Consider the following 21416-nt stretch of genomic DNA (forward strand, 5'->3'; position numbering starts at 1 on the left):
GTGAAAATCTCTCTGACTTGATTTCATTGAATTTTTTTCATGTCTCAACTTCTTGCCCTTGTTTTAAACCAGGTTGCAAGACTCCATGTTTTATTTCCACACTGAAATATGTTTAAATTATTTAAACAGGTTTAAATTATTCCACCTAACTTTTCTATTTATTTGCTCATTTATACAGCATTTCCTAAAGTGTATTTTTGGATTTTTTTTAAAAAAACATATGCACATTGTTACTATGTGCATTTTGAAGTATGCACATTATTTTCTACATACTGTATATTTCCAAAACTCTACATATTATAGGATCCATATTACTGGAATCAGATATTTATTTATATGTAGTAAACCGAAAGGACTTGCAATCTATGAAGTAAAAACCAGCGTGAACAAGGAGACAAGAGTGGGGAATAAAAGCATAGGTGGCATTTTCATTCATTCTTACACTTAATAGCTAAATACTTTTCCTCTTCTAAATTCAATATACCATAATTGAATTTAAATTCTTTGGCATATTAATAATTAGCAAAATGCACTAATTAGTTTCTACATACTTTTCTATCCCTGGCAAAATCTACCCTATATACTCATGTGGAAGTTTGGAAATTTTAGTAAAAAATAAACCTCAGAAACCTGGGTCGACTGATCTATGGTTCAGTGTGAATACTGTACCTTAACTCTTATCAAAAAAGGAACCATCTCTTTTTCTGAGTAGAGCGGTGAAAGGCGAATGAAAGGCGAATGCTTGGTTTTCTTTTGGGAGAACCTAAAAGAAGCACCAACCTCCTCAATTCTTTCCACTTTGGTGCTGCTTCTAGCATTTCTGATAGCCTGAACAGAGAAATGGCAACCGCTATGGCGGCTTGCCCCCTGAAGCAGCATTAGTACTTTCCCCTCCCTGTGGGATCACCCTTGACTTATCCATGGGTCATTTAAAACCTATACATTTGTCTTCAAAACCTGCTCTTGATTTATACATAAGTATATATACATCACTTTCTGTGTAAGCAAAGTTATGCCATGTTCTCCTTTGAGGGCTTCTCATTAGGTAAATAAGTAGCTTTAATTTTCCAACATAAAAAGGGAGGAGACCCATTAGTCTCCTGGCCTGAGGGTTGAAGACCAACCAGATTCTTCTTTTGTTGTGCTCAGAGTCTAAACAGGATGAGGAGTAGCCAACTACACCCTAGAAAGATAGACAAATGCACACAGCATACTTCCCTCTCATGTATAATGGGTGGCTACACTAAAGGCTTGAATGGATGGTACAGGCTGGCCAATGTGGTGATCCAGGACCCATGTGTGTTTGCCAATGCTATTTTCAGCTGTAGCTAATAAATAAGAGGTTGGGAGCCTTCAGAACATCTGTCTGCTGAAGTTATTGTCAACTGAGAAGACAGGAATAGTGTCTTGACTACATAAGGAGAACACTAGTTTTGTTTTGAGTAAAAACCATTGGGAGTCTTAGCTCACAGAAACACTATCTTTGATTTGATAAGCAGACTAGTCATTCTGATTGTATAGGAAGTGCCATCAGATTCTTGTGGGTTATCTTTGTTGTTAAATTCTGACTGCTGTTATAACCCATCTTATTGTATAACCTTGGTTTTTTTTTTTTTTTTGCTCTGCTGGCAATGATGAACTACCTGGCTCCTGACCCTGGACTGTTCTTAACACAGGCCCTTGCTTCTTCAACACTGTTGATCTCTAGTAACAGACTCACCTTTCCTGGGCCTTTGCTTATCCTCTTCTTGGCCCTGAGCAACTGGGTTCTCTATTGACAGAAACAGCATTTAAAATGAGGCCTGGGCAATTTCTTTAATCATATCCAGTGATTCCTTTCATTTATGATGTCACTGAAACAAAGATTTGAAGTAGTAGCACTTAAAATTCTTAAAATTCATTCCACACTGTGTTCTATGGAACATGAACTAAGCACAGCAATTTTCTGAAAACAAAAAACAAGCCCAAAGTCAGGCAATTGGACCTGAACATTATCTCTCCTCTAGAGTAGAAAGCAGAAACAGCTTATTTATGTATTTATTTATTAAGGAAGCAAAATCCCAAGCAGAAAGGAGATTGTAGCCTTGCAGGCAAGATAGGGGATTTTTAAGGTAGTCCACTGAGCTACAGGTCATCGCTCTTAGTTTCCTGGGCTTCCTTAAAATGCCTAAGTTGGAAAGCTGTGTGTTGTGCTGCTGGTGCTGGCCCTGGGAGAGAAAGGTGCACGCCTGCCTGCCCTCTAGAGTAGAACAGCTTTAAGTAGCATCAAACCCCATCTCCTCCTCTACAAACAGAAGATAAAGGATCCAGAGAGTGGTAACTCTGATGCTTTTTAAAATCCAGGTCTTAATGAAGGATATGGAAGGGGAGCCTGTGGGAAGGCCCCCCCTATAATGGGCTTGATAGGGTGCTTTCTTGCTGACACCCAGGCTCTCTTGAAGGGAAGAAAGGAAAGGCTTGCAGGGAAAGGGGAGCCACATAAGTTTCTCCTTGCCACCAGTGGGCCGAAAAGAACATTTTTTTTTGGATGCGGAACAAAAACATCAATTTGGCAGCACACCTGTTTTCGAGAGGTGCTGGAAAATGCGTATGGGAGGCTTCTGGCATCTGGCAAGCAGTAACGGGTGTATAAGCCTACTAAGGCATGTACCACTGTGGACAGATCCGGCTTCTCAAGGAACGAGAGCATATAGCACAGATAGTACACCAGGTCTAGTGACTCCATGATCAAGTGTGTGGACAGAAAGCAAAACAAAAAATGAAGCAGTTACAACAACAACAAAAATTTATTACGGTCTATGACCAGCACAGAGAAGGAAGTGAAGCAATTAAATCATGAGACAAATGACAAGCAAGCACCAGACATTTTGTTTTAGTAGCATATTATTGATAAGAAGAGAAAAGAGAAAAGAGGAAACGGGTTTGCTGTGATCACTATTGAGTAACATTTATTGTACTAGAGGTACAAGTGTCTGGAAGACCTTAATAGATCTTATAGAGATCCTAGCTTTGATTTCTATAAGGCCACTTTGCCTAGAGCTCACCTGTCACCAAAGTCTTATTTCAAATGTCTCAAATACTTATTACTCTCTTCTTCTATGATTGGAAATGTTCAGACATATAAGAAACCATTTAAAATGGAAATATGGGAAGTATATCTGTGGAGAAATGGTATTCTTCTTACATCCAAGTCCAGGTTGCAGAGTTGGCACTCATCACCCTTCAGGGCACCTTTTGATGAGTCTTTTTTCTGTAAAGATAAATTATGAAATCATCTTGGCTGAATCCCCAGGAAACAAACTGCCTAGTTTTGATTTCCTCTAAGCAAATGGTTATAATGTGTGTCTATGGGTTTGTTTTTATGTATTTGGGATTACAGTCAGGCAGTGACAGCTTTGTTCCTACTTTCTTGAGGTTATGGCTTCCATCCACTTCATTCAGTACAGATGCTGTGGGCTAGCAATGAAATGAATTAAATTAGTTGAATGTACCATGTCCAGGTAGTCAATAGTACTGGCATAGGAAAAAGGGTATTGTACAAATTCCTATGCTAAGAGTCTCTATTGATATATTCTTGCAATACAGGTAGTATTTTCTCTAGAACTTTTTTTTTCTGTTCAAGAATTCAGACTGCTGTCTCTCTTTCTCCAGTTGTTGTGATCTCCTATAAAAGGAAATGTAGTTTAGTGATAGCTACCTCCATTACAGGGGAAAGCTATCCTTCCCCGAGAAGGCAATGGACACTCCATTCTAAAGACCTGCCGGGATCACTAGTTTTTTTTGCTGCATGTCTCAGAACTCAGTCTTCATCCCCATACTCAGAACTTGATCTTCATCATCACTTTGCCATGACTGCGTGCCAAAACGGAAAATGCCTAGGCAGCATAATTTAGAAAGCAGTTGAATTAACTTTTTTTCTCATGCAAAACTACATTGGCTTCAGAGGCTTAGTTTCCTGTAGCTTCTGGGTAAGACTGGATGGAAGCAGACAGCATTGACAGTCATCTGGTGGAGATGAAGGGTCTTCCCTCTTTGCCATCACCCTTCCTGAGCTACGGTAGTTCTCGCAAGCTCCAGCTGTGCTTCCCCGGATTACTCTAGGGGAATATTAGCATCCTTTAATAACTCCAGCAGACTTAACCAAGGGATTTATTTTATTAATTTGAAGGCTTGGTACAGCAAATAGGTTGGCCCCAGCCAATTCACAGACTTTATCCAATCTTTCTTTGCTTAATCATCACTTCCCTCTCTTCTCCAACTTGCCCAGTTTTCATTTTCTGCTTGCTTCTATATCTATTTACCTCCCAAGTGTTCAGTGCTAAGTGAAGCATAGTAAAGGTGTAGAGTACTCTCTCCCCTGGGAGCTGAGCTAAGAGTCACTTAATATTTTGCTGCGCATTCCCAACTTGGATGAGCTGTTAACCCCAATGCAACACCTGCATTCTTTTTCAAACAGAGAGAGCAAGGAATGAGCAACACACTGCATAATGCAATATGTCAGCTTAAAGATCTGAATGTGTTCCATTGTGGTTAAATTTTAAGTGGAATGGTATGGGTTTCCCACATTTTACAATCCAAAGCTGAGAGTTTGCAGGCTCACTCAGAAACTTTGGAGGCATAACTCTATGTAAGATGTGTGATCTGTGGTTAGAATTTCTCATGTTTTAAATTTTTTAAATGGCTGCCTTGAAGAATGAAGGGAATAGAGCAAGATTACAGTGCTAGCTGAGGTAACCTACTCTCCCCCCCTCCCCCGAAAATTAGAATTTGAAACTATTTCACTGTGAACTAACAGGTATCAGCTTGTTGTTGTTGTTATGTTCCTTCAAGTCATTTCTAACCTATAGCAACATATCAGAGGAGGCTTGTCTTTGGCTTCCTCTGAGATTGAAAGACTATGACTTTTCCCAGGTCACCCAGTGGCTTTCTGTGGCTTTCAACCAAATTAGCATTTTGTGAAGACCTCTTCTCTCAGACCCACCATTGGGCTGTTTAAGCCCAGCAGCCCAGTTTCTCAGTTGTTTTCCAGTGCTTCCCACCCTCCCACCATTGTGCTCTTTTGTTGCAAAGTCATGCAGTGTTCTTCATCACAACTTGTGGGGGTTGACATGGGCCCTGGATCCTATATTGGCTTGTTCTCCCTCAGTGGAGAGATCTGCCTATAGAAAAAGGGGGCATAGCAGTGTGAGTAGCCCAGAGTGGTGTTGAATGGCTATTTGTCCTATGCATTGGCAGCTCAGTCGTGCCCTCTGGAGTCCACTCTGAGACTCCTCTGTGGTGTCATTGGTCAGCATTCAGGTTGGCCAATGTGATGATCCAGGACCCATGCGTGTTTGCCAATTCTATTTTCAGCTGTAGCCAATAAATAAGTTGTGGCCTTTGTTATCCCAAGCTTATGTGTTTGGTGTCATGTTTCTGGGGATGGAGGATTGATTGCATTGCACAAGCAATCTAAAAGGTTTGGAAGACAATCTTTATTTGTATTCATGCAATGTGTATTAAGGAGAGCATGGTTAGCTTTAAAAGACTAAACTGCCCAATGTAGATGAGCCCTCAGGCATTTCTGAGAACGGCTCTCTTCTCTCTCTCTCTTTACTTTCCCTACCCCTTTCTGAAATCCATGACACATAGTAGTGTTTTCACTGGGTAAAGAGAACACTGAGGAGAAATTTTGACAGAATTAACCATGCCAAGGAAGGTTTCCAGAGATATGATAACTGATCCAACAAAACAAGTGGTTCCCTACTGTAGAAATAATAATATTCACAGTCATGTGCCTCTCATTGGTAAGTCGAAATGTCCATTAAAATTATAATTGGAGGAAAATGTTTGTTATAGCATCAAGAGCCACAATTTAACCAGAAGATCTATATATATTGGTCTCTGTAAGGAGTTTGAAGGTGATTATGCACACATTTTAACTAGCTGCAGTATCTGGTTCTAAAAGTATGAATATGATGGCTTTTTAAAGGTTTTTTAAAAAAGGAGATAAGGAAGGAATACTTGCAGATTTTTTCATCCTCAAAAGAAAAAAGCTTTTGACATTTTGAGACAGCATGTCAAAAAAACTGTCAACCACCAAGTTATTTTTTCACATTTTGAGACTTTGGGGCAAAAATTCAGTTACTGTAATAACAAAAATTATACAACCTCACACATACTTTCTTTACATAGAAAGCAACTGTGTGTAAAGTGAAGTTTTCAACAAAAAGTTCCAAAATGCAAAAAAAGAAAAACAAAAAGAAAGAAAGAAAGAAAGAAAATAAAACAAGAAAAAGGAAGAAAAAAAGGAAGACAAAAAGTTGTCAATTTACCTACCCTGGAAATGAGTTTGAAATTAGCAAAGAGCTTTGAAGTAACAAACACAGCACTTTGAATATAATTTCCTCTAAAACAGTGTCCTGATAATATACAGTCCATAGGAATAACCTTGGGTTTCATAAGGAGGTTCAATCTTTCCCTTCCCCGGCAGCCAACCATTTTTTTTAAATGGGAAATCCTCATCACAGAACCTGCACCATATGTTTAAATGAATGTTTTCACTGACATAGACTGCTGTCAGATATTCTGTTTATTCCTCACTCTACGTTGTATGTGTGAATTCACATAGAACATCTATGCCTTCAGATACTATACTAAATTTCAGACTCCTTCTCCCCAAATGTAACCATAGATTTATGATCAAAGCAATATGTTTAAGGGTTTTTAATGTGCCTGATATTACGATTTAAAGATGGAATGGCAAGGTGGATTGGTACAAGTGAAATTCAGATTCTAGACCCTATGGAGCCATGAAACTTAGGGCCTTTCCAGACAGGGCAGAAACCCAGGATGAAGTGGGAACCCCGGTGGCGAAGTGTGTTAAAGCGTTGAGCTGCTGAACTTGCAGACCGAAAGGTCACAGGTTCAAATCAGGGGAGCAGAGTGAGCGCCCACTATTAGCTCCAGCTTCTGCCAACCTAGCAGTTCGAAAACATGCAAATGTGAGTAGATCAATAGGTACTGCTCCAGCAGGAAGGTAACGGCGCTCCATGCAGTCATGCTGGCCACATGACCTTGGAGGTGTCTACGGACAACGCCGGCTCTTTGGCTTAGAAATGGAGATGATCACCAACCCCCAGAGTCAGACATGACTGGAATTAACGTCAGAGGAAACCTTTACCTTTATCTTTTACTCCCTGGTTTATGTTCTCACCCTGAATCCAAACCCCGGGCTTTCCCTTGATGCAGGCATGGGCAAACTAAAGCCCGGGGCCCGGATGTGGCCCCCTGGGTGCTTACCTCAGGTCATCCTCATTTTCCCTGTTCTCTTGGCATAAAGACGCGGTGGTCCTCTACATCCTTCTGCAGAAAGATGGGGGGGGGGGGGAGGCACGCAGCAGCTGAAAGTCCCTTGGAAGGCTCTAAGAAACTGTGTTTCTCACCCTCCTCCAGACATAAGGATGGCGTGAACAGCCCTGTCCTTATGCCACGAGGACAGCTCAAGGAAGGCATGCAGCAGCTGAGAGCCCTCTGGAGTGCTCTCGGACATTGCCTGTCTTGCCCTCCTCCTGGCATAATGCTAAGAGGACAGCCTGAAGATCAAGAAAGGAGTATTGAAGAGGAAGATCGGCACAGCTACCACATGTTTCATTTTCCTCCTGGCATAAGGATGGGGTGAGCAGCGCCATCCTTATGCTAGGAGGACAACCTGAGGATAACCCAGACCCTTCCCTGCCCTTTCTTGGCACTGCCCTCTCCCAGGCCCTCCCCCTCCTGGGTCCATCCCACCCAGCATGTGCCTGGCAGCGCTAACTCCCGGCCAGACCCTCCCGGCCAGGCCCACAATGTGGCCCCAAGGCAAAAATGTTTGTCAATGCCTGTCTTGAGGGGTGGCTAGATGCCATCCAGGGCCCCTCCAACCCCTCATAACCCCCCCCCCCCCAAATACTGGAGAGGCCTGTCCTTCTGCAGAGTGTTCCTGATGTGTCACCAGGCCCCTCCAGTAAGTTTTTTTGGGGGAGAATTGGTGGCTTGAGGCGAGAGGGTTGGGCGCCCTTGTGCTTCTTCGGGCTCTAGGAGTCCGAAAACCAGGATGGCTATTGGGATTGACCCAATCCCCGCAGGTTCTTTACCTGGAAAGGTCAGGATCTTAGCATATCTTTCCAGGTGTTTAATTCATCCAGAGCAAACTGGGGAAATCCAATTTTCTACATATTAATTTGCTTTTACCTGAGGCATCATTTGGATACCTCAGGTAAAAGCAAGATAGGTCCTGAGTTTTAGGCCTGAGTGGAAGGGCCCTTACTGGATAATCCTGTGCCAGCTGCTTGCTTTCAGCTAGACCTACCTCAACTGGTCATTTTCAAGATAAAATAGTGTAGAGGAAATCCATATTCATCGCCTTGAGTTCCCTAGAGGAATGATGAGATATGAAATGTAACTAATAAAATGAATACCGTTTTTCAGACTTACTTATCCCTTTAAAAAACCATTTCTGAAATGTCATCAAATTCATATTTTTAAACTAGATTGTTGCAGAAAAGAGAGCTTTGGTAAATATTTGAGATTGTTAAAATGGCATGGAGGACAGACATTTTAAAAATAGCCTCTCCCTTACTGTCTGATTTAGGGCTACTCCAGCTGCTTTAAATTAAACAAAGAACAAGGGGGGGGGGGGAATCCAGATATGTACCTTTAAGCATCTGGTCTAACCCCTAGAGGGCTGTCTTTCATAATCTCTACTTTGAGTCCTATGTCTTTTCACTACTTATGCTCCTAATATGTGGTATTAAAAAACAAAGGATATTTCTCCAGAGAATCCAACAAACGTTTCACCTAGTAGATGTATGAATAATTTGCATTAAGAACTAACTAGGCATCTTGTGGGCAATCTGTAATTGGATCTCTCAAAATCATTTTCTTCTCTTCTGAATGCAGTATGAGACTCTCAAGTTCGAATCAAGTGCACGGAGATAGGTATACTATTTCTCTCTGCTCCATCCCTTGAATCCAAAACTGCATCTCTGGGTGCTGTTAAATATGAATATGAAAGAAACTTTTTTATTGCAGTTTGTAGAGAGGGCATTTGAATACAGATCATGGCATGGACAGAAAAAGATGTGATTGAGTGTTTGAAATGAATTTGCTAAATATTACATTGTTATGAATGATTTGTTAAGATTTTAACACTTATTTAAAAACCATTAATCATTTGAATACAGATCATGGCATGGACAGAAAAAGATGTGATTGAGTGTTTGAAATGAATTTGCTAAATATTACATTGTTATGAATGATTTGTTAAGATTTTAACACTTATTTAAAAACCATTAATCTTGTCAGCGACAACAATATGGTTCACAGTACTTTAATTCAGTACTAACAGGGAGATCTGTCTACTTTGGGGCTGATTTTAGTAATTTTAGTTTTACTTTTATTTATTTTTTAAATTTAAAAAGCAGCATTCCACTATTATACAAATAATAGTAATGTGTAATGTATTAATATATAACATTCATTAAAATAATGAACATACAGGAATTAATTTTTGGATTTATATTGATATGAATGAGTTGGCTCCAGCACTTATACTTCCAAATTCTGGTTGTACTGAAGGCTTTCATGGCCGAATCACTGGAGTGTTGTGTGGTTTCCGGGCTGTATGGCTGTTCTAACAGCATTTTCTCCTGATGATACACCTGCATTTGTGGCTGGCATCTTCAGATCCTTTGAAGATGCAAGCCACAGATGCAGGAGGTATGTCAGGAGAAAATGCTGCTAGAACATGGCCATACAACCCAGAAATCACACAACACTACTCTGATTAAGTCATTCCCATCTGTTAATTAAATGTTTCCAAAAATGGGCCCTTCACTGACTTTGGAACCAAATTAAATATCTTGTGTATTGCAAACTATGTTGCTATGGCTTTTAAGACAAATTAGGATGTGTAGAGAATTATTTTTTTGAACATGGGTAAATATATTTTATTTGGTTCAGTTCAAAGTCCAATTGAAAATTGCTCCACCTTGTCAGGTTACAGCTTGGACATTATGTGGGGAAGGTTCATGTTGGTATCAAGGGGAATTTTCTCCCACAAACCCCAAGTTTTATGGAAAGGAATTGAACACGTTTAGTTTGAACACAAATGGAGACCGAAACCTCTTCTTTGCATACAATTGTATTCAAATTTCAGCCCATTCCACATAGTCATAGATAGTCATAGCATGTAGCCTCACCCTTGGTAGTAGCCCCAATTACTGTATAGACTCATATATAAGTCTCAAATTTGTGGTCAAAAATTGACCTCTATATGACTTATCCATGGGTCAATATGAGTACTGCACCTTAATTGATATTAAAAAGAAACCATATCGTTCTGAGTAGTGTGGTGGAAGGCAAGTGTTCTCCATCCCAGGAGAACACAAAAGAAACATTGACCCACTCTAGTTTATCCCACAATGCCACTTCTGGCCTTTTTAGATGCCTTGGTGAAAAATGGTGGCAGTGGCTAGGGGCAACTGATACCCTGAGCCAGCATTAATTGGCCTTTTCCCCCTCTGCAGAATGACCCTTGTCCTGTGCACTGGTCACATCAATATCCTCAATTTTAGTTCCAAAACCAGCCCTCAACTAATACCTAAGGCCAACTTTTGCATGTGTATATTCAATAATTGCAATCTAGCAAAAGAGGAAGGGCAAGTTTATAATTCATTCAAAAGGAAGCGTGCCAGAGACAACAGGACAACTAGGCATACTGCATGAAACAGTCTTTTGTCTTTATTTCACAACCTTTCATCTTGCTTTTCCTCCTGATCCATACTTCTTACTGAAAATATTTCCCATTGAAATCCACAAAGGGAGAAAGTAACCCGAGGCTCATCTAGGTAGGTGTAGCTAAAAGGATCAAGTGGCCCAGTAATCGGAGAGGAAGCTTTTTCAATACTAGGTCAACAGCTCCCTTTCATCCTGGATTGTTCCCATCTCACAGCTGTTCAGAAACCTAGACCGGAGGATTCATTGTCTGTTTACATGTAGACAGGTGTCCGTAGGAACCCCAAAGGCTGAAACATAGATATACAATGGAAACCACATGTCAATCTTTTGCAAATACAAGTTTGTGTATATGTGGGAGGAGAGGAATTCATCTTCAATTTATAGCAAGCAGGTTACTGTCCAAGATGGGCTTTCTATCCCCAATACTGCTTAGTCTATGCTCCCTCCCCCCCTTGTTTTCCTTTCTCACCCAAATCCCTTTCATCACTGACAAAAACTCAAATGAAATATTTAAAATAAAATATTTTGTAGTATAGGCATTGCCATGATCTAAGCATATAGCATCATCTGTTTCTTTTAATCTCTCTTGATCTTCCTTGTTTCCTTGTTCTGCTTTACCAGGTGGTTAGCGTTGCACCTGAGAAAGGCAGTCACCTTGCTGATCCCTCTTTCAGTGCAGCTATTAGCATCAAAGACCAAAAGCAAACAGCCTTGGCTTATGGCATAGAACTCTACAAAGCCTGTGTAAATGGTTCCTTTTGTTTAGGACAAAGGAAATTCCCTTTTGTCGGGAGACTTACCTCACTGTTACTAAAGAGTTTCAGCCTTACAGGAAGGGAAAACCTATGTCTCAAATAAAGGCCTGTGATCACCTGGGTTTTAGAAGAGAGTAGGATGTATACTACGTTCTAGATTTCATAGGCCTTTCCATAATGGCTAAGTCTACTTCTGTCTCAGGTAGTACATTTTCTATTACAGTAGAAGCTTATGCCATCCTTCTGAATACATTTATTTGCATTTTGTAACTCTGCATACAACAGTTAGCATTTTTAGTATTTACACCTACATATACAATTAAGTGTTTTTCTTTGTTATGGATTACATTAAGAGGGCTGCCATGTTGTTTTTAAGGAGAAGATGCTTCAGGATATAGGGATTTAGGTGAAATGGGAAGGAGTGGAGGAATGTCATTTCACCTGTCCCCTCAGTATTCTTCTTCAAATTGTGGATGCTGGGAAAAGTCTGTGTATGTCTGTTTGTCTGAGAGAGTGAATAAGAGCATCAGAGGTCCCCCAACTGTGCCTTTTTCAGGAGGTCCCCTCCCATTCCTCCATCATATTTGAAAGACCAGCAGAAGGGGCTAACAACAGCTGGCAGGGGAAAGGAAGGTGAAAAATGAACTCCCATGAATGTACAACCAGTTCTTCATATTCATTGGGTTTAGGGGTACAGGACTACCACGAAAATAGAAAACTGCAAATGAAAAATTGTTATTTTTTACCTGAGACAACATTTCACTAAGAATTTCTTAGTCTTCCAGAATGGCTCTATGGTCAATTTCTGATGGAAACTGAACATAGGATCATATTGGAGGACCTAGGAATTCCTAGAGAGGTATTCTCTCTAGAAATCTCCCTCTAGATCAGTGATTCTCAACCTGGGATCCCTAGATGTTTTTAACCTACAACTCCCAGAAATCCCAGCCAGTTTACCAGCTGTTAGGATTTCTGGGAGTTGAAGGCCAAAAACATCTGGGGACCCCAGGTTGAGAACTACTGCTCTAGATCCTTCAGCATGATTGGAGGAAGTTGATCATCAAATCATAGTGGAGGTCCTAGAGATTTCAAGAGAGAACATTTAAAATCAAATCTGTGAATCAAATCTGGAATTGTCAAAACTGCAAATGTGAAGGGACGTCTATATAGACAAAGAGCTCCAAATGCGCAGGAGGCCCATGGACTGAGCAGGGTAGTAGTGCTTGATCGTATCCATTTATTGGAGAAGAATCACCTCTCACTGCATTTCACTGGGATTATGGGTCAACCTCATTGTTCAGTTATCTGCTAAAAATGCTGCTGTTTCTAGGAAACATGTAAACCTGAGGAGAGTCAGAAGTATGTCTTTTTTCATTGAGGCAAAAATTATTTCTGAGATCCTTTCCTTAATATGAAGACATAAATATAAAAGTGCTTTAATATAATATAAAGTCCATAAGAGAAGAAAATGGAAATATCATTTAAAGAAGGCATATCTGTTTGTATAGCAATTCCCCTTCCCTTCAGCACTATAGTATGTTTGTTTAAGTACAGTTTAATGAGCAGTAGTCCAAAAAGTTAATTAGTCACATATTGCAAGCTGTTTACTTATTTAATTTGTTTTTCCTTCTTAAAAGTACTAGCAAACATTTTCAATACATAAGCAGCCTTACTTTTAACTCATAATGGAATGACATGTTTGTGTGGTCCCCTCAAGCGGCTTTTTTGGACTCTTACTGTGTCACCAGAACCTACTGTTGAAAATTTGTGATGCTTCCACTGACATCAGAATAATGCCTGCCCCTTTTTGGACTAAAAAAATGTATCAAAGACTTAGTTCAATTTCTCCTTCCATCCTCTAAACCTTTGTTCTTTCCTCATTTCAGACTGGAAAATCACTATTTTTCATTAGAGGAAAATGTGAGATGTTTGGTGCGTCTATTTCACAAGGCTTTACGGGGCAGGAAGGCACTATAGCACATGAAACCATCCCAGATACAGCTTTTCAGATAGATTAAGGCTATTTGGAATAACCAGCTCACACAGTATTTCAAAGGAGGTAGATTTATTGTTATGCAAAGAAAAAGAGAACCGCTTACCTAAATCCCTCTTGTATGCATCACATGTAGGGGTGTTTAGAACAGGATCCAAGACCAAGATAACACAAATATATGAGTAAGACAATGAGACATAAGAGACTCATTTAAACAAAGTCCTCATTTAAACCTATCTCTACATGTGGCATTTGCAGATAGGGAACCACAGTATTTCCCAGAATTTGTAGAAGCACAGAACCTAGCATTACAAATTGTCTGGATTTTTTCCTAGCATGTTATGACTAAATATTGTAAGTAAAACTTCTGTTGTTTCAGAAACAATATTGCTCAGTATTGAATAAGTTGCCAGGCCCCTGCAAAAATTGAAAAAAACTCAAATAGACTTTTTTTTTTAACTTGAGAAAGCATCTTTCTAGGAATCTCTATGTTCTCCATTGTCAACTTCTTCCAGAAGCTGACTACAAAGATTGCACTGTAGTACTTGGAGAATCCAAGAGGACCATATTAATCAAATCCATGAATAATCAAAAGCACAAATGTCAAACTTGCAAATGTGAATGTCCAGCTGTGCACTGATTACCTTAACTATGTTGTTTTCATACATTAGCCTTACCACTTCTGGTAGGTGAATACTAGAACTTCAAGGGCCGGACTATAGAAAGAATCCATCTCTCCCTGTCCATGTCTGTCTGTCTGTATGTGTGTGTATCAATGACAGTACCACTTTTCCTACTTCTAAGAAAAACAGTTACTAGTTCTATCTTGGAAACTCCCATTTTCATTTAGGTCATTCCCCTTGAACATCTATCAAAATATGACAAAAATGACAGAAATAAAATTGACCTGCTCCTAACTGCTTGATATACCACTGGCTGCTGAAATGGTGTTTCACCATTTTCTTGAATATCACTAAAATATGTGGTGACATGAAATCATAAGTTTCCATCTCCTTTGTTGTTTTGACATTCATACTAAATAAGGGTCACCACCGATCTTCATTCTATTGTGGATTTGCGGACTTAGCTGTTTATTTGATTCCATTGTGGGTTCTGCATTGGTTACTTCTTACTTTCTATTGTAGTCCACACTCAATTGTATACATACCAATGACACTTGTATCATCCTGTTTTCCTAGACATTTATTCTGTCTCTCTTTCCCAAGCTTATCTGCTCTTCTTTTTATTTTACCTTTTTATTTATGGAAGCACTTGGCTTTTAGTGTACATAGTAGCTATAACTTTTAATAGGGATGGGGTATAGCGTATTTTATTATTTTATTGTTTTAAGGTGTCTTTTAATGCTGTTTTGAACTAGTTTTAATTTGGATTGAACTGTTTTTTATTTGCATTTTTTAAAACAGACATTTAGTTTAAATGATTTTGAACTTAAAAATATATTGTGCTTTTAAAACGTTCTATGTGAACTTGATTCCTGTGTTGAGAGAAAGGCAGGATACTAGACAAACAAATGAACAAATGATTAAATAGTATTGGAGTATCCTCCATTTATGAGCAGAGCCCCAGGTGGAACAGCAGGGTAAACCACTTTGCTACTGAACTTGCTGACCGAAAGATCAGCAGTTTGAATATAGGAAGTGGGGTGAGCTCCCGCTGTTAGTCCCAACTTCTGCCACTTCGAAAACATGCAAATGTGAGTAGATCAATAGGTACCACTCCGACAGGAAGGTAATGGTGGTCCATGCAGTTATGCCGGCCACATGACCTTGGAGGTGTCTACGGACATCGCTGGCTCTTCGGCTTAGAAATGGAGATGAGCACAAACCCCCAGAGTTGGACACGACTAGACTTAATGTCAGGGGAAAACTTACCTTTATTATGTGTAGAACCATTACTTTAATAGAGGTTTCTGTCAATTCTATGGCCTATTATGAGATGGATGTCATCTAGAATCCTCATTAAGGAAAGATTGTGATTTTTATTTACAGAAGACCACTAGGTCTGTGTGCAGTTATTACTTTCATGAGTTACAGGCAAATGCAGCAGGAGTTGACCTGCAAAACTCCCAGCATTTCTGATTATTGGTCATGATATGTAGGGCTTTTGGGAGTTGGAAGCCTACAACACCTAGAGAGCCACAGCTTCTCAACTCATAATATGCAGGGCTGGGTTTTTTTAATCTAAAAAAATAAAGCCACATGTTTTTTAAAACATATCTTTAGAATTTGTCATTGTTTATATAAGCAGCTATGAGGTTGAAAACATAGCAATCACATCAACCTAAAGAGATTATCCCACATCTTTAGGCAAAAAGGGTGACAACTGAACAGTGATAAGATAGTTCTCTAACCTACTTGCCATGTACCTGTTCAGAATTATGTTTTCTGGTGTTTATAAGAATTGTATTTTGTTCCAGTTTTTGTTTGAATACCATCTTTTAATTATTTTGCATTTAGCATTTAACTGGCATTTATGATTTAGTGGTTGTTGGTGTGATGGGAACTTATATAAAAACAAAGGATACAGATTCCTTAAATGTAAGAAAAAGCTACTGTCCCACACAACAGCTCTGTGAACTGATATTCTTTTCAGAGGGGCTGATATAGACTGAACAAGAGATCCTCTGTGTATGAAGCATGTGTTCTGCCACTGAATTATGACAAAAATGATGCATATTTTCTCCACTATCTGCAATAAAGGATGGTCATAAGGAACAGTGGACTTGAAAAGGACTGACTCTTTTTCTTAGCCCTTTGGAGACAACTTGGGAACCCAGCAACTGCTCATGCCTTCATGTGAACCCTCTGAGAAACTGAAATCAACTTCTCTCTTTTCCCAATAGAACTAGAACTTATTTGAACGTATGTGTGTGAAACTATTCTGCTGCTGCACAATGTGTTTTTTTTCTTGGCTTGAAACTGAGTGTGAAATAAAATGACATGGAATATTCTAACAAATATTCTTTCAGGAGTTAGCCTGAGTTGGATCTATCTGATTCCGGAATTTCTCTTTCTCTCCAGACAGATGCAAGATCTGATTTATTCCTACATGCACAGAGGAGGGGGAAGCCAAGCCCTTTTCCCTTGCATGGGTGGGCTGATGGTTGTAGATAGGTGACTTTCAAAGCAAACTTTCAGTTTTGCATGAAATTGATTTCCATGCAAAGAAGCTAAGCTGCTTGTGTGTGTGCATGAGTGTGTCTAATATACTTTCTCTTTTTCTCTCTTTTCCCCTCTCCCACCCCCTTTCTTGCTTCCTATGAAATTGCTTCATCAGATGCCAGTCGTGTTCCAGGTGAGTGTTGTGCTTGTAGAGTGAAGAGTTGCCTTTTGAGGACCGAGGTGAAAATGAGTAAGAACCCCAGGTTCTAGAACAACTCTAGGAAAAAGAAACTATTTTGATTACACACTCAGAAAGATAGTCTATTCCGTTCCGTTTTGAGCTGTACCAGTGCAGCATAGTGTGTTCTATCAAGATTCATGTGATAAGTGTTTTACATGCTGAGATTAATATTTATATGTTAATGACTATGCTGGTTCTTTTTACACACACTGATTTGAGATATCAGTTCTGATATACCAAGTAATCTAACACTGAATTAATTAATAGTTCAATAAACTGCAAAGCACTTTGCTACCCTCATTGAACTACAGATTAAGAATAATAAGAATTAAAAGAGTTTTGGCATTGCCATTTTTAACCTATTGCACATCAGATATTACCCAACAGTGAACAACTACTATGCTTTGTCCACAATAGTAAAAAGCTGCAGTCACCCAAGGAATTTGGGCTTAGCTAATACTTAATGAGAATTTGCTGAAAGTTCTCGGTATTCCTTTTTATGTTGAAAAAAACTTATTAGAGTTCTGAAATAATCCTTAGAAATCTATTTTGAGCTGTTTACAAAATGTATGAATGAATGTGGGTAAAGATTACATTCAATTTTGCTCTTCACAATATTTTTTAAAGTTTCCTCTCTCCCAAGAAAATATTCATCCATATAATGACTTCACTTCCAATTTCTCAATTCAATATCTTCAATTCTGCTGGGTAGTTTTTACTTCTGGGCATGCTAGTTTGACAAAAATCAATACATTCAAGGTCCTAGTTATTTGTCTCTGAAATCATTATTTTGATTATGAGTTTGTAGCCTGCTTATTGGATCTTTCCTATGTCATTGGTAGCTTTCCCATGTAGTAATTGCAGGAAACTGTGGTGCTCAAACTAAATGTTTTGTGCAGATGTGGCTAATTTATGCTTTATCTTAAATGGAAAATTACTTTCTGAACTTATAGGGTTGAGCAAGGACTAGTTGACAGTGCTTGATCATTTTCCTTATTAAAGGTGTGCCCTTCCAGCTACTTCCCATGTCCCTGCATACTTCACAGTCAGAAAAATGGCTGGCAAGGAAAGGGTTAAACACTCACTATCTACTCTGTTGTTGTGTAGATGAAGCAAGGTAGGCAGTAGTCTGGGGTGGATAGGCAAAGCAAGGTAGTAACAGGACATTAACAGGATAAGAGAGCAAGAGCAGTCACAGCTGCTTCAGAACTCTGGACAGATCCCAGGAAGCATTGAGCAGTTCTACTAAAGTTTGGCTACTGAGTCCTGTAGTGCTGCCCGGTGTTGTAGAATGGAGATCCTTTAAGGAACACCTATCTAGTTTGGATCAAGATATTCACTCCATTATCTCTTCCCTGGGGTAAGAATTCACCTTTTTTTTTGGGGGGGGGGGGATCTAGTTCTCTGAATAATCACTAAAGTTCTTGGCTTGACAGGCCTGAGTTGATGGTTTTCCTGATTTAGAAGGGCCTGAGATGCTTAATTGAAGTTTAATGTCATGGGCCCAGACTCAGTGCCTGTGTGGCAATCCACACCAATCGATGTCGTTTCTTTGGTGGCCCATCTTCATCTGAGTCCGAGTTCAATTCAGTTCTCATATTTTAGACCATGATACTGCTTATTCTTCATTCAAAAATTCAGTACTGTCAGGTCTAGCTTACTTAGTTTCAGGAAACAAAGTTCATAAGAGTTTGTAAAACTTTATTCAAGATAACTAAGAAGCAAATTATACCACAGATGTTGTTAGACCTGATTCGTATTACCTGTAACACACACACATACACATACACAGAAGAATTCAAATACAGTAGAGTCCCGCTCATCCAACATAAACAGGCCGGCAGAACGTCAGATAAGCGAAAATGTTGGATAATAAGGAAAAGCCTGTTAAATGTCAAATTACATTATGATTTTACAAATTAAGCACCAAAACATCATGTTTTACAACAAATCTGCCACTTATTTGGGAGCGTGGTTGCACTTGTGCTGTTGTTTGCCATGTTGGCCCGCTGTGTGTTGCTGCCTATAGAAACAGCTGTGGATCCCCGTGGGAGGCAAACTGTGTTGGATAATACAGAACGTTGGCTAAGCGAAGGTTGGATAAGTGAGTCTCTACTGTATTTATTGAGGTGTGACATTCAGTATGTCTTTCATGGGCTTTCCTTTCATTGGCCTAGTAAACTTAACACCCCCTAGTCTAGCCCCTGTACCATTCTGTCATGGGAACACAAATACAATATAATATACTTCAAACAAACATGGCAAGACTTAAGGTTTTGACAAGCACTTCAAGGATGGTTTTTATGGGGGAAGGGGATCATCTGCCTGCCTTTCTGTCGCTATCATTTTTCACTTTTCCATTCAAGTTAGAGGCATCAGGAATAAAATAATCAATGCCTTTCCTCTCAAAGTTGCAAAAGGTGCAACCCAAAAGGAATGGAGAGGATAGAGGGGGGAATTACTCAATATTGGCACTATACACCATGAAAGGGAAGATTAATAGGGATGCTTTCTCTGGCTCTGATGGCTTCACTGGTAACTAGAGGGGGAGAGGCTGTCAGCTGGTCTTGCATGTGGGTATGATCAGAAATAAGAAAAGTTACATTTTTATAATACAGTTTGTAGTAGCTCTGATTGAATATGGCTAGAGTTTTCCAAGCTTTGTTTCTAATAAAAGATGCATGACTACACATTCTACATAATGGAAAGTTGGTCTCTAAGAATATCCCATACTTTACTCTCTTTCTGCATTGTCTTCACATGTTCCTTTATGCTACAGGTTAGAAATAAATTACTTACAAGCATTCTACTTATTCATATTTGGAATAATATGCTCTTAAATCATTATGTGTAAACACATTTTTCCATCCTCCCTAAATCAATTAAATCAGGAGAGTTGGTTTATCTTCCATTTTCTCATCTGTTCAGCCTCTTTTTATGTCTGCTCTTTTACTCACAGGTTTGTGCTTTATGGCCATGAAAAAGGGAGTAGATGCTCACGAGACTAGTTCAGATAATAGGAATAGTTTGAAACTTATACGTCTTCTTGGCCCAAAAGAGAGGTCCTATCTACCATGACATCCATCTCATCTTTGTACTGAGGCATGCTGCACCCAGTGAAGTAGACATTTGTTCACAGAAATTTATATAATAATAAATGTGTTAGTCATAAAGAGGCTACATAAATAATTGATTATACAAACATATTCTTGATATTTTTATATAATAATTTACAATAATCATTATTTCTACATCTAGAAAACAGTTGTCACTTTTTATCAGAACTTGATTAAAAATTCCCACAGCTGCTGTGAGTCCAATAAATTGCCTTTCCATGGGCATTCACTTGAAATAATTAATAATGTTTATGCTAGCCATCACATTTTTCATTTTTGCTTTCTTATTATCAGGGAGCTTAAAGGTAAAAAGGTGTGTTCTGTTGTCCCTCTTTCTTTTAAAGAGCAACTGAATATTTTCTTTGCTTCAGTTTCCATATACAAGTATGTTTTAGATCTCAGTCTAGTGACAGTTGTTTACCTTTTCACCATAGAATCTAACCTTAGAATCAAGCTGGAGGACCTAGAGATTCATACAAAGATTATTTTAATCAAATTAATGAACAATCAAATCTGAAAAAGTCAAAACCACAAATTTAAAGGGCTGGCTGTACATGCTGCATTACAAGAAAAATAACAAGAAAAATTGCTCCCTGCCTTACAATCTAAAGCAGGTATGGCAAACTTTTTTTTGCTTTGGGGCCGTATTATGGGCCCAGCCAGAAGGGCCGGGCTTGGAGAGAGGATGGCTGGGCATATGTTGCTCACCCTCATCCTTATCCCGGGAGGAAGGCAAGACACGTGGCGACTGCCTCGATCTTCCTCCCGATCCTCAGGCTGTTGTCTTGGCATTATGCCAAGAGGAGGGTGAGACAGGTGGCAGCTGAGATTGCTCCAGAGGGCTCCCAGCTGCTGCATGCCTTCCTCGAGTTGTCCTCCTTGCATAGGAGGGTGAGGCACGCAATGGCTGAGAGTGCTTCAGAGGGCTCTCAGCTGTTGCTTGCATTCCTCCCCCGTCTTTTTGACATAAGGACATGGTGGGCCAAGAGGACAGGAAGAATGAGTAGGGCCTGAGTTAAGCACCCAGGGGGCTGCATCCAACTTCCAGGCCTTAGTTTACCCATGCCTGATCTAAAGACACGACACACAAAGAAAGGGAATGGTTGTGTAGGAGGGGATTAAATCCAGCAGAAATTGCCTCTTCTTCATGGTAGTGGCAGTTGGAATAGAGGATGGCCTTTCATGTTCTTCTGGAACTAAGCATGATGCCTTTACATCTCTCCCGCCTCAGCCAGAGCAGTGGCAGTTGGGATGGAGGCAGACCCGTAACCAGGATTTTCCCAATACCCCCATGCATATGGGATATATTGAGCATGGTGATCAGATCATGATATGAATAAACATTACAGTTTAAATAATAAATGTAAGTCCTTCTCGTGGACCACCCTGAGAATTGGGGGGGGGGGGCGAAGCCCCTCACACCCCCCCCCC

The 21416-nt window shown here is 39.7% G+C and overlaps 1 protein-coding gene across 34 annotated transcripts in view; it reads left to right on the forward strand.

Moving 5' to 3' along the window:
- Positions 1-21416, forward strand: part of nrxn3 (neurexin 3) — a 1581531-nt gene that overhangs the window by 120306 nt on the left and 1439809 nt on the right. For 28 of the 34 annotated variants that reach the window (XR_010002008.1, XR_010002009.1, XM_062967917.1 and 25 more), the window contains exon 3: positions 16804-16821. The exons of the other annotated variants lie outside the window; for them this stretch is intronic. Coding sequence is in view for 26 of the 28 variants with exons in the window: in XM_062967917.1 (XP_062823987.1) it covers positions 16804-16821 (18 nt within the window). In the remaining 2 variants the exon portion in view is untranslated. The remainder of the gene's footprint in view (positions 1-16803; positions 16822-21416) is intronic. 34 annotated transcript variants of the gene reach the window in all.

This window comes from Anolis carolinensis, chromosome 1 (assembly GCF_035594765.1).
Source record: "Anolis carolinensis isolate JA03-04 chromosome 1, rAnoCar3.1.pri, whole genome shotgun sequence".
In the NCBI taxonomy this organism is placed as follows: domain Eukaryota; kingdom Metazoa; phylum Chordata; class Lepidosauria; order Squamata; family Dactyloidae; genus Anolis; species Anolis carolinensis.